The sequence below is a fragment of the Trametes versicolor genome, assembly GCF_000271585.1.
Source record: "Trametes versicolor FP-101664 SS1 unplaced genomic scaffold TRAVEscaffold_13, whole genome shotgun sequence".
Classification (NCBI taxonomy): Eukaryota; Fungi; Basidiomycota; class Agaricomycetes; order Polyporales; family Polyporaceae; genus Trametes; species Trametes versicolor.
In genome coordinates, this window is record NW_007360333.1 from 947,782 (window position 1) to 960,966 (window position 13,185).

The window sequence follows — 13,185 nt, forward strand, 5'->3', positions numbered from 1 at the left end:
TCGGTACTAGTATATCGAAGTGATTCTAGTGCAAGTTCACTCACCGATGCTCACGGTCAGAGGGAGAGGACCTTAGGAGTGAGTAGACGCCACTATCTTTCGAAAGGCCCATGCGGTTTGAATGACTCGATCACCTTCAGCGTCAATGCCGTCCGACGTCGGAGTGCATCACTACGCAACGGGCGATAACGAAGTCAATAAAATGCAGGTGCCAGATGTGGAAAACGATTCTACCGACCTTGCTATCCACCCTCAATAATCAAGTTGAGAAGGTTGGGTACCGGACAGTGGGGTACGTAGACGGTGAGTATGTCAATATGCCGTCCTACCGCGTATCGCGACTCAAGCAGAATGAGTTGCCACAGTTCAAAGCGCAAACTGACACCAATCTCGGCCAAAACCCACAGAAAAGCTATAAATTCTTCGAAAGCGCGAAATCAGCATAGCTCTAGAATAAGATTAAGCTACTGTACAGTCACGTATACACCAACACAGCGTCGAGCCCTCAGAAAGTCGACCAGAGCACCAACCTGCCAGATGAAATCCACAAGAGGGGGGAGGTTTCAGCCGTACCACTTCTGCCCGATACGCATTTCGGATTTTGGTCGCTGGGGAATCATCGCCTCCTTGATTTCGAATACCTCGATAGCACGCTGCGCTACGAATGTCAGTCATGTGCGCTGCGGAAAGGTGTTAAAAGCGAAGAGAGGGTACACGAACCCGCCAAGTGTCCATGTCGAACTCCATCACAAGCTGGTGCTTCAGCAGGCCGTCCTCGTAATCCTCTGGTGTCGGTTGCTCGCAAAGCACTGTGCCGCCTCCGTCAGCATACAGTCACACCAGCTGTCAAACGAGAATGCGGAAGACGCACTGATGACAGGCTCGCCGGTGCCCTCCTCGATCTCGAACATGCACTTCCCGTCGCGGATGAGGAAGGAGAGGTAGAACATGTTCTCGACGGACTGGCCGAAGTCGTGCGGATTGATGACGAACTTGAAGAGATTCGTGGGCCCCTCGATACCCTCCAGAATGGTCTCGATCTACGTATTCCGCTGACATGAGTATGACGGCCATATGATATGACTATATGCGCTCACAGTCGCAACGTTCTTCGTCGTCTCGTTCTCGGAGCGCGTGATATCATCTTCTGTAATCTCCTGCGGCTTCTTCATGTCCTCTTTGTTCTTCTCCAGTTTTGACCGCTTTGCAACTGCGCGCTTCTTCGCCTCAATGGAAAGCGGGCCCAGCCTATACCCCACCAATATCATTAACTCGCCGTCTTCCGTCCTCCAAGCACGCGCCACTCACATAAAGTCCATCGCAGGCACGCGCCTGCTCTTCGCGAGCGCACGTCGCGCGATCCGCTCCCAGTCTAGCGGCGCGCCCGCATCGTACTCGCTCCCCTCGTCGTCCTCGTCGTCCGCGGGCGACAGCGGCTTGCGGCCGCCCATGTACGTGATCAGTCGCGCGACGAAGTCGTCGACATCGAACGCGCCGGAGCCCGACTTCATCGCGCGCGCCTTCGCCGCGCCGATCTGCGAGAACCGCACGAGCAGGTTCGAGTCCTTCGTTGCCTCATTGATGGCCTGCACTGCAGCGCGCGTGAGCGCAGATTTGAAGAAAGCGCGTTCAGGGGCGTACCTTGCGAGAAGAGCCGGTTAGCGCTGCGTAACTTCTCCGCGACCTCCTCGGTGCTCATATCCTGGTTTTCTGCACAATTCTGCGTTAAATAAGAGACACAAACGGTTCAAAAGACTCTCGCACCTGTGAGCTCTTGCTCGAGATGTCGAAACTGCCTCCTGATGTTGCGGGTCTCCTCCGGGTCTTGGTCTGGGTCGTACGCGACCCTAGCATGATTTGACTCTTCGTCGGCCATCTTTTAGTTTATATCGCCAGCAGTCGGAAGGGGATACGCGGAGGGAGGAAAACAGTCCCCGATGTGGTGGTGGAAAGAAAGACGCGCTTTACCCGGCGCTTACGCGACCCTCTCGCGACGCGACGCGCACGTGACTCATTAACTACTCGGCGATGCGAGGCGCCCGTAAGTTGCGCGACTCTCTCGCCAAAGTCCACCGCAATAATATTCTTAACGCTTTCTATGGCAGAGATTAAAGATTGCAATTTTATACAGAAGGTTATTGTGGTATTTTAGAATTAATAAACATCATGATTGGGCTACTAGCTCACTCAAAGCCAACTTTCGCTCGACCGCCTCGACAGCCGTACGCTTTTCCTCCATCACGCTCCCTTCCAGCACCCACTCCATCTGCCGCTCTACCTGCCTGCCCACATCCGCCAGCTTCTCATGAGAAAACCCACCGGCTTGGCTTTGCTCCTCTGTCACATCCTCCCAGCCGGTGCTTCGAAGCTGGTAGAGTGTCCCGTTCAATTCGGAGCGGCGCTGAATGTCTTGCGCAGCAGGGCGCCGGAGAGTGTCGTATACCCTTAAAACCTGATTTAGGTTTTTCACGCTGACTGAGGCGTGCGCGAGGATGGCTGCGAGAATAAAGCCGTCCTTGCAACATAAAGCGGTTGGTCAGGCGAATCAGTGGGTATTCACGCTCTCACCTCCATTGCCTGGCCCGCTCCTGCACCCTGGTGAGGACGCATCGCATGAGCCTGTAGAAGAAGCACATATTAGTACGCATGAGTGGACAGTGCGGTATAACACGTACCGCATCACCGATCAGGACAACCCGGTCCCGAACGCAAGTGGGAAGATAGTGACACTCATGAATGGACCATCGCACCGGCCGTTCGATAGCCTACCGCCCCGGTACTGGTGAGCGATGACTCGCAGCAATTTAAAGAAAGCTCACACCTCAAGCAAGGTTCGGACGTTCGGATCCCACCCCTCGAACGCCCTGACCACGTCTTCTGCAGAAGCAGCGGAGACCCATGGTCCGCTGTCTTGGGCCTCACCCTCATGAGTAGGGAATGAGACGAATGCGGCGACGTTGATCAGCGTCCCCTCGCAGATGGGGTACGACATCAGGTGCTATACATCAGCCAGAACATCAACGCGCTGCAAAGGCCTTTTCAATCGTTTGCGTACCTTGTTCTTCCCGAAGAGCTGGTCGTAATCCTGTACGTGAGTATCACGACGTCATAGCAGCCAGGATAAGACCTACGATCACGGCCAAGTCTGCGTCCTTGAATCCAAGGGCGGCTAGCTTGTGAGCTGATACAAGACCACGATACGAAATCTCCCTGCTCCACACAGGATCCGCCATGTCAAGCGACCGTTGCGCTTCCTCAGGCTCCCCGTTACGGCCAGCTTCATCCGCAAACGCCTCGTACATGGACCGTCGGGCTGCCGATCGTATACCGTCGGCGCCGACGAGGACTTCGCAGTCCGCTCGAGTATCGTCCGTGAATTGCAAGGTGATTGGACCGGTCCCCGTGTCCGGGGCATCGTAGCGGACAAGGCGCTTGCCGAAGTGGATGTGCCCCGCGTGGAAATTCTTGGCTAGAAGCCTCTGCAAGTCCGCTCGATGGAATGTACGCACTGGTTGGGGATTCAGTATCAACAGATCGACCGTAGAGAATGACCGGCAACGTACGCGCGGGTGCCAGTTTATGAAACTCGATCGTGGTCGGTTCGTCCGCCTTGCGATAGTGCACGGGCAGCGCTACAAAGTGCCATCAGCGACACTCCCGCTAATGCAACAACTCAACCGTAGTGCCTACCGGACCCATCCTGACTCCCAGATATCTTCAATAGGTCGTCCTCAAGCCCCAGATAGATGAACATCTCCCACATCCGAGGCCAGAACCCGATCCCTGCGCCGACCTCCACCAGCTGTGCGGTAGACTCGTAGATCTCTACTGCGACGTCTGGCGCATCTTTCTGCAGGAAGAGGGCGAGTAGCAGTCCGCCAATCCCGGCGCCGCTACAGATGGTGCGGTGTCAGCGTGAAGCTAACGGTAGACCGCTAGATTCTGAGGTATGCTCACACAATGGCGACCCGAAACTTCGGTGGGCTGGGTGTAGACATTTGAACGCGAAAGCCTCACACCGAGAGAAGCTGGTAAAACAGCGGTTGCGCTGGTGAACGGAGAACTCATCTCTTATGAACGGAGTAGCATAGGGCCCACTGTGTCCCGACAGTAACAGTGCGGTTTGCCACCTTCAGGAAATCGGCGAGCCCCAACGCATCGTGCACGATGGCTATCGCGCCTTGGACCTGCAAATCGAGGAGCGATTGCAACGAGGACACGATCCCTTAGCTTGACTCCACCTCAACGGAGGCATGCAGATACACCTTCGGGCTACAGTGGACCCGCTCTGGGAGCGTTGCACGAAGCTTGCCTTGCAACATTTGGCACTTGGCCCTCGTCCTATGGAAGCTATGGAAGCGTCGCTCAAAGTGAATTTGAGTTTGACCTCGTTGAATTCATGGTGTAGAGTGAGTACTCACCTTCTTGTTCAGTAAGTCTTCTCGGGCACGTGTGCATGGGGGTTGTAGAAGCACTGCTATACATTCCTGCGGTGGGCTCTGGTTAACCCGCCTCCCGCCTCACGTTTAGAACCCGCACACCCCTTGCTGAGTCTGCGGACACGTCAGTCTAATTCCACTTGGCGGGTGTGTTCGCGCATTCCTCGGTCACGGCTTGTGCTGAGTCAACCTGGGTGACGACGTCTAAGCAGAGGAGTGAGCAAGACGACGACACGTGCAAGCCCGCGACCGATAGCAATTCAGGACCTGAGAGATAGCTCATACTCTATCGGATCGCTGGTCGCAGGAACGGGCTTCATCGGAAGAGGATGGAGGGATATGGGCGACTGTATGCGCCTCAAGGCTGGCAACGTTCCCGCAGCTTTCTGCCACAACAAATGGCCGCTAGTCATTAGTCAATGCTGGCCGGCGGATACAGCCTCAGTCAGCCCAACTAGGAGACTGGTGAACGTAGATCGCGTGAAGGGTGCCTGGTCTATTTTGCAGCACGATAGGTACTGTCCGTAATAGTCAGTGCCTCGCCACAGAATAGCGACGAATGGATTGGAGGCCTGGCGGACGCGTACGCACCGCTCTACTCCGATCCACCCGCTCGGTGTATATCCGGCGACGCGGAGACCAGGCCTCTGAATCCGTACTCCACCTCCCCTTCGCGTGAGAACGCATACACACGCGCATAATGGAAACGACGAGCGAGAGAACATTCTCCGAGGAGGCGTGATCGCTGGCGTGGGTGAAAAGCGCTGCGCATTTTCGCAGGCGACTCGGAGCTGGGCCTCGGGCCCAAACGTGGCTCCCAAACATATGGTTACACAAGTGCCCAAAGCTCTGGATCTCGATGCCACACTGGGGTGAGAGCGTTAGCGATCGTCGCGTATGTCCTGAACACCGATTAGCAGGGATCTACTCACTAGCTGGTGGGTCAATATGAAAAAGTATCCCAGGCCGCGCTGTTTGCGCCTCGCGGAAGCATCGTGGGTGCGGAACGCGGTCTCCTAGCTTGGGATAAACGCGGAGCGCAACAACAGTTGACGCTTGTGTACGTACAACGTCGAGCCCAGTCAAGATGGTTGAACTGAGAAGAGAGAGCAAAGCAGAGCGCGCATTAGAGACGGGACAGGGTATGACTAACAAGGAAAGGGTAACAAAGATACAGCAGACACACACGACCGAAGGCGTGTTTCTAGCGGTCGCGCAGCAGGAGATAAACCAAACGAGTGGAAAGGATCCGCGGACTCTGGCCGGGAACCCAGCCGGGCCAGCGAGGCGGCGGGCGGAGCAAAAACCATGCACGATGAGGAAAATACAGCAGCATAAGGAGCGAATACAGTAGGAAGAAGCATAAGTATAAATAACCGACGGAACGGATAAAGAGGTGTGGAAAGAGAAAGGAAGAGCGGACGAGCGAAGGCCGGGCACTACGACGGCGTGCTCCTCAACCCGGCATCTAGGTGCGGGACAGGCGGGACCGTGTCCTTCCCATACATTGCCTCCACCCGCTTGACGAACTTCGCGCGGATCGCCGCGCTCCGCTCTCCATCGAGGAAGCTATGGCGACTCGCCGCGTCGCTCCACACGCTGTAGCGGTCCCCGCCGCCCTCCTCATCCAGGTACACCGTGTCACGTTCGTAGCCCGAGACGATGGCAGACAGAGTGTGCGACTCGCGCACCGTATTCGTCTTCGGGTCGTCAGGTTGAGCGGCTTGCTCAGCACGGAACCCTGCGAGGATCGTGTTGACGTCCGGGGATGACTCCGCCGGCTCAGTAGAGGTTGGCCGTGTATTTGGCGAAAGGTCGCTGAGGTCGTCGTCATCGTCATCGTACGCCAAGAAAGAGCCACCATCGTCGGACTCATGGCCCACCTCAGAGGGACGGCGTGTATCCAGCGCAGACGCTGACCGCGGCTGCCACTGCACACCGAGTTGCTGCTCCGACGACGGCCACCGGCTGTGCGTTGACGGATACCCGCTTGCTGAGGCCGGCGCGTGCCCTGGCTTAGTCGCGCGAATGACGGCCTCCTGAGTCAGCTTCGACGTTCGACGCATGAGCTGTGTCGTCTGTTCGCGCGGCAACACGGGCGCAGTGGGGAAGGGAGATACGCGGCCGCGCAGCGCAGGTGGGACCGGCGACGCGATCCTGGGTGTAGGCGACCTTGGGCGTGAGTCCGTTGCGATCTCCCTGGAGAGCGGATGCGCAGCCGTGTTCGGTCGATCAGCGGGAGTTGCGAGCGGTCGGTACTGTTGCGCGCCGCGGGGGTCAGCGGTATCTGCAGGCGCCGAACGTGGGAAGCGCGAATTCGAAGTCGACTGGTCCATCATGCTCCAGGATGGACTTGTGCTCCGAGAGATGTCGGACGGCACGTCTGGCAGCGGCCCTCGAGGCGGTGGGCTGGGCGGTGGCAGATCGTAGTACGCAAGAACCTTTGGGCGCTGCATCCCAGGACTGGGCGGACCATTCGAGTTGGACGTCGATGCCGATGCAACACTCGAATTTACGCTGTGACCCTGTTCGGGGGCGCGCGGCGTGTTCGGCGCTGATGCTGATGGCGTGACAAGAACATAATCAGGGTCTGGCGATGGCGGGTAAAGAGTTGAAGACGCGGTGGGGGTCGGGGGAGTGAGAGTAAGAGGAACGGGGACGTGCTTCGGCGCAAGGGTAGTCGTATTCGGGGCCGAGATCTTCGGGCGCGAACGAACGGACTTGGAGGGCGACAGAGCAGGAGACAGAGGGGATCTTGGTGACGCCGGGAGAGTTAGGCCACCCTCCACTTTCAGTCCGAACTTGGAAGGGGAAAGAGGGGGAGCACCTGCGCGGCGGAAGGTCGATAGGAAGTCGATACTGGGAGAGCGCACCGACTCTGCATCCCTGAACGCCCTCGTAAGACCTTCCTCGCTCGACATCACCGAGTCTCGCCTCTCGTCAGAATCCACCGTATTCGATGTATCCGTGGTCGCGTAGGTGTCCGTGGTATTCCAAGTGTCCACAGACGTGTATGTCTCCCCACTGGGGCGAAGACTACTTGCAGCGTCGCCGGGCAGGGGCGTCGTATTCCTCGAATCGGGTGGAACTGGTGTCCCGGCGCGACTCCACTTGTCCGCGATAGGGTGCATCAGAGTGTACGCAGGGAGTGCGGGGACGGGTGGGGCCGGTTCTGAAGGGGAATCACCCTGATGGTTCTTGCGAGACGATTTGGAGTTGAGCCTGAAGAACCGTTTCCTCTTCGAAGATGCCTCCGACAGATAGCCTCCGTCGGACTCCTCGCCACTTACCGGCGATGCGACAGACTGTTTGCGCGACCGGCTTTTTGAGAAGCTAGACGAGTTACCCTTGTCGGTCTCGTAGTCCGTCGTCGGCGACTCCGTGGTCTTGGACTTGTCTTTATCCATCTTGTCCTTCCGCGTCTTCTTCCTCCGAAGACTGAACTCCGAGAGGTAGCCTCCGTCGCTCTCGTTGTCGGTGGCGTCGCCCCCATTCTTCTTGCTCTTCGCGCTCTTCTTCGCCTTCTTCTCCTCTTTCTCTCTCTCCTTCCTCTCCTTATTCTTCTCCTTGTTCTTCCCCCCCTCGCTCACGTACCCGCCGTCGCTCTCGTACCCATCCGGCTTCATCTTCCGTCGAAGCTTACCAAGCTTGGATTTCGGTTGCGGTGATGGAACCGGAGACGCCATGCGTGGCTCGGGTGTTGCGCGCAGGTCGAATTGAAGCGAACGCTGCGGGTGTAGGGGCGGAGTTACTCTGCCCGGCGAGAGCGCATCGCGCGGGGGCTCCTGCAAGGAGGTGTCCACGCTCAGCGGGTGGTCTTTTCCGTTGACAAGGATCCCGGCGCCGGGCTGGGAGCGCTGTGTCACTCCAGCGGAAAGGTTTGATTCTTCGGACGTCGCGGTCGACGCGTACGTGAGACTTGGGGAGTTGATGTCCTAAGTGAAACAGCGGAGACGCTCTCCTCAGCAAACATTGCCCGTGGCATGTCGCCCGTTGCTGGACACGTAGCTGCCAACGTACCTCCGCATCGTTCTCCTCGTCTTCCTCCGCGACGGGATTAAACATCCAGTTCGCGACGGTACGATTGCTGCCGAAGCCAAGCTCGAGCGCGCTCTCGAGGATGGACGCACGCAGACCCGAGCCGCGGTTTTCTGCATTGTTGTCGATCCGCTGCGGCCTTGCGAAGGACGCCGGGCTCGCGGGGGACGTCGAGCTCATCGAGAATGAGAGAGCAGGGGGAAGAGGAACAAAGGTGATCGAAGCCGAGTGGTCTCGTAGCGACCGTGCGTTCACGTAATGAGCGGTGTTCCACGAATCGGCAGTCGGTTCAGCCCTAGCTTTACATACGATCCGAGCGTCACCTCATGCACACAAGCAGCGACGGTCGTGGAGAAGGTGAGGAGAGGGTGGGGAAGTTCCAGGAGATTGAGATGAGGAATACCCGAAAAAGGCGCTCATCCCGCGTTTTTGGTGCAGGCTCGGCGGTTATGCCTCCTTCCTCGTTCCCATCATCGCCAGCCCGGCCCAGCTCCTTCCATCATCCTCAGTAATTGCAGGGAAATCTATAGCTTGGGGATGGGCAGTAACGTCTCTCCGCCATACACGGCTAGTTTGCGACATCCCCAAATTAGCAGAGCATGGCTACGCTCGCGCAAGTCTACTAGGTCTGCGGACCCGGGTCCGACGATACGGTCCAGAGGTCTACAAGCGGATGTTGTCCGATATAAACGGTGGGCAACATTCCCGTCGCTGGCAGGGGGTGAACACGGACGAGCATCCTATTTGGATCGCGAGGGAAACACGCTAAAGGAGCGAGCAAGCGGTCGGGTTGTCATGCACACGCGACCACGACTCTGCAGCATGGTACCGGCGGCGCACACACTATCTCGAGAAGTCAACGTACGCCCTCCCATACAAGGCACCTTCCCACTCACCGTTAAGAATGGTCACTGCGGAGGCCCAGGCGCGACTGCCAAAGTCCCATGTTCTATCGAGGAATAGGCTAAGAGGTCGCCGGAGAAGTACTGTTCAGTTTCTGCTCTCACCTTAGAGACTAAGGTATGCTGAGTATAATTATTCGGCATGCACAGTTCAAGTACATACATGTCTTGTCTCTCGACATTATGCAACAACAGCCGCCGTGAGATCATCTCTTCTTCGTCTTCGTACTGCCTTTGGACGACGGCCCGGGTCGAGACTGCGCATCTTTGCCACCCCCTACTTTCGGATCCTGCAGCGCATCCTCTAGCAAGCCCTCGTTCTCCAGCGCGACGATGAACTCCCGTATGAACGGCTCGTAGTCGAACGTCCGTCGGACATGGTCCACCTGCGTGGAACAAGCATTGCAGTCAGCTACTGCCCTGAACGGATCTCGTCCCCACTGCCCTGCTGCGGGCGTAGCAGCTCCTCTCATAAAGGTACCTCGTAGGAAAGTCGCACGTATATTATGTTTTCGCACGGCAGCTAAAGCGGGAGGAATGGTTGTGTTCACGTTCGTCGTAAACGCTAACAGGCGCTCGTACGAGCATCGAACGGAGCACATACACCTCCAGGGCTCCCGGCAAGCTTCAGAATAGTGTCGTCACCTGGATGTAAACGTTTCTTGCAAGGAATCAAAAGGAATCGCAGACCGGAGCCACGGACACGGGCAGCAAATCGCCCGTCATGTGCTGAGCGCTGGACGGCAACCCGGGCGAGGAACAGAATACAGAGAAGGAGCACATGTCCTTCCTCGTGTTATTCGGGCCCTGTCAAGCAGCGCTGAACCTCCGTGGACGTCGAGCGCCGCCAGCATCTCATTCTCGAAGAGCCAAACGAAACGAAAGGGGCGGAACACGCACGCACCTGCGCACGCCGCGACTTCTCTGTCTCCTCCTCGACTGCGACCTTGGCCGATAGCGCGGCCCGCACGCAGTTCTCCCATGCCGGAGCCAGCTTGCGCTCCGGCATGTCCAGGATCGCGAGCTCCTTTTCCATCTTGCGCGCCCCAAAGTCCGGCGCGAACACCTTCCCGGCCTCCTGCGCGCGTGGGCGGAGCGTCGTAGCAAACGCTTCGGACGCGGAGGCGAGCAGTGCCGGGTCCACCTGCGCAATGGACGGCGGGGTCAGTGCTTCCGCTACGCTGCCACGCGTGGCGGGCGGACAGCCCCGCACCTTATCAGTCCAGCCTTCCGTGTAGGACTGCGCGAGCCGCCTCTCAATCGCCGCGCGCTCCCTCTTCAGCATCTCCAGCTCGTCGCTTGCCCGCAGGTACTGGTCGTCTACGATCGCGAGCAGGTTGTACTGGATATGCTCCGCGCCGCTCTGCAGCACCGTCTGCATGCGCCGCTGCAGCGCGGGGCGCACGACGTCCATCCACCCTGCGCGCGACGTGGGGTCGTCCGAGTCGATCTCCCCGACGTCGAGCGGGCCAGCGGTGCGGAGCCCGTCGAGCTCCCACACACGTCCATGCGCGGGCACGTACCCGATGTAGTGGTAGGCGTCGAGCTTCTCGTCCGCCCTGGCTGACGCGGCCTTTCGTTTCCTGCGGGAGGACGAGGCAGCGGTCTTGCGCTTCTTGGATGGCGGGGAAGCGGCGGCCTTTGCCTTGTTTTTTGCGGACTCGAGAGCCGAGGAGGCGAGTGCGTGGCGCGCGCCGCGAAGGTCTGCCGGCCTTCGGGACGAGAAGTTCAATCAAGGGGGTGGACATCGAGAAGCGAAGCGCACGTACCGCGCCAACGAGTTCTGTGCCTCCCGGATAAGGGTCATGTTTGAGACGGCGAGGCCCCGCATCTGGATATTGTTTAACAAGGGTATTTGTGATGTTTCGCGCGGTCGCATACCACAGCAGACATTCGTTCCGTATCGGCTGCAAACTCTTTGAGTGCTGGCCCAATGTCTATGCCCTCGCAGTTAAGCAGGACGTTTAGGATAGCTTGTGAAGCGCAGGCGTCATCACTGAGCTGGTTTGCGAACCAGATGGAGCGCGCATCTGGATCATTGAATGCTTCGTCACTGGCAAGGTCATCTGTAGTGTCCTCGCCGTTGTCGCAAAGGTAGCAGAATATCAGGCCGTAAGGGTTCAGGTGGTCTGTCTCGTACGGTTCGACGCTGTAGAGCTCGATAACTTCCAGGGCCTGCACGCCGAGTTTGCGGATGAAAGCAGTAAATACACCTGTATCCTCGTTGGTTAACCAGAGTCTCAAGCTCCTTTGGCACGTCCTACTGGCTACTCACCGGGGTCAGATTCTATCACGGCGAAAGGCTCTCCTATGAGGTCCAGTGGCGGGTTATTCATCTGAAGAACCAGGGAGTTTGGGTGCATTCACTTCCGGCACTTTGGGAAAACGCACTGGATGTGGAATGTCCCCTATGGCCACGATGATGGTGGTACAGAGCCAGACTCTGCGGTCCGCGCGCGTGCGAAACGCGATCCACGAGGCACGCGGTCGTCACACAACGCGTGTGTGTGACTATTCGGGCCACACGCGTCGCGGCGCGTCTACTCGCGCCTGGCGCGCGCGCGCACGGGCAAAGGAGGCGGAACATCGAAGAGTACTTAATGCAAAGATTGGGAACTCACAGGGAGGGTTTGGTGTATTTGTGGTATTCACTGGCGACCTGTATTCGCATCCGAAATTCAGTCCGTTGCATATGATCTGGGGGACACTGTTTAACAGAACGGTCTTCTGCAGGGGTCAGGCCCAGCCTTATTCGATTACATTGAAAGCACTGGAAGGGTGTTATATATCGACACGTAACTTAGAAAATAACATGACTCACCAACGTGATATCAAATGGGACGCGTATGTTGACCGTCAAACCCTCGCCCTTACGCCGCTGTAACGAGACGTTCGGGAGGCTCAGATCCAACATGGCGTTGACAAACCGATTAGCAGAGAATATGTTGAGATGAGTGTACAGTACATGTGCAGGGACGGATAGCATACGATGATGGGGGATGAAGCAAAATACGGAATTAGGTCACTTGTGTGCGAGATGAGGAGAGGTAGATATACATATATGAAGGGGGAGTAGAGCAGAAAGCACCAATCAAAGGGCCGAGGTTTCCGGATAGAGGTTCGCGTGCGGCAGTCCCTGGAAAGGGTAGAGGGTCGAGGGTCGGCCCTAGTCCGAGGCTCCGTACAGAGCGGCACAGTCGAAGCACGTCGTGAGGTCGCTAACAACACGATGTGGTCAGCAGATGAAAGCCACGGCGCATATACTCGGCGTCCGCGTACCTCTCGGGAGTTTCGAACGCGCACTTCTGGCACACCGTCCGACCGCACCCAGGCAGCACCTCCCCCGCACCCTCCATCCCTTCATACCCCGCCTGCCCCGCGCTCGAAACTTCGTCTTCCTGATCGAGATCACGTACCTTCCTCCTCCGACCCGTGACAATCGAAGGCGCCGCCCGGTCTTGTGTGCTCGCAATGTCCATGCCAAGCTCCGACGTCGGTTGGTGAGGAGACAGCAGTGGCGTAGGCGGGGTGCTGGACGGCGAGGCCGTTCGCGTCAGCGCGGGTGTGGGTGGCACTGAAGGCGGACAGCCGTTACACGTCCGTGAGCAAATCGTGCAAGTCGGTTCATGGCATCTGCATGTGCCGTTAGCAGTCAAGCCCCCGATATTGGCGTGCGGAAAGGGCACGGACCGTGCACATTGCACAAGCTGGTTCCTCCTAGAGCCCGTGAATGAACGACGACAGGAGGCGCATATAGGTAGCTCGATGTCGATGGGAGGCTTGTGCGATGCTGACAGGGACAGCAC

General features: G+C 57.8%; 4 protein-coding genes across 4 annotated transcripts; all 4 read right to left on the reverse strand.

Moving 5' to 3' along the window:
• Positions 1–563: 563 nt before the first annotated feature.
• TRAVEDRAFT_134999 (Smc5-Smc6 complex subunit NSE4) lies at positions 564–1,876 on the reverse strand (the record flags this gene model as incomplete). Its single annotated transcript, XM_008046142.1, has 7 exons — positions 564–653; positions 721–809; positions 872–1,040; positions 1,098–1,248; positions 1,309–1,591; positions 1,642–1,720; positions 1,757–1,876. 7 exons carry the CDS (start codon positions 1,874–1,876, stop codon positions 564–566), a joined length of 981 nt encoding a protein of 326 aa, XP_008044333.1.
• A 288-nt stretch (positions 1,877–2,164) lies between these two features.
• Positions 2,165–3,998, reverse strand: TRAVEDRAFT_53220 (FAD/NAD-P-binding domain-containing protein; the record flags this gene model as incomplete). Its single annotated transcript, XM_008046143.1, has 9 exons — positions 2,165–2,515; positions 2,569–2,619; positions 2,676–2,765; positions 2,822–2,998; positions 3,056–3,085; positions 3,132–3,508; positions 3,564–3,632; positions 3,691–3,893; positions 3,958–3,998. 9 exons carry the CDS (start codon positions 3,996–3,998, stop codon positions 2,165–2,167), a joined length of 1,389 nt encoding a protein of 462 aa, XP_008044334.1.
• Positions 3,999–5,436: 1,438 nt separating this feature from the next.
• Positions 5,437–8,839, reverse strand: TRAVEDRAFT_75077 (uncharacterized protein). Its single transcript, XM_008046144.1, has 2 exons — positions 8,460–8,839; positions 5,437–8,374 (listed from the first exon to the last, which is right to left on the reverse strand). The coding sequence occupies exons 1-2, from the start codon at positions 8,655–8,657 to the stop codon at positions 5,879–5,881; spliced, it is 2,694 nt and encodes an 897-aa protein (XP_008044335.1). The 5' UTR covers positions 8,658–8,839; the 3' UTR covers positions 5,437–5,878.
• Positions 8,840–9,585: 746 nt separating this feature from the next.
• TRAVEDRAFT_75078 (cysteine proteinase) lies at positions 9,586–11,715 on the reverse strand (the record flags this gene model as incomplete). Its single annotated transcript, XM_008046145.1, has 6 exons — positions 9,586–9,765; positions 10,284–10,523; positions 10,593–11,091; positions 11,149–11,210; positions 11,261–11,592; positions 11,655–11,715. 6 exons carry the CDS (start codon positions 11,713–11,715, stop codon positions 9,586–9,588), a joined length of 1,374 nt encoding a protein of 457 aa, XP_008044336.1.
• Positions 11,716–13,185: the final 1,470 nt, after the last annotated feature.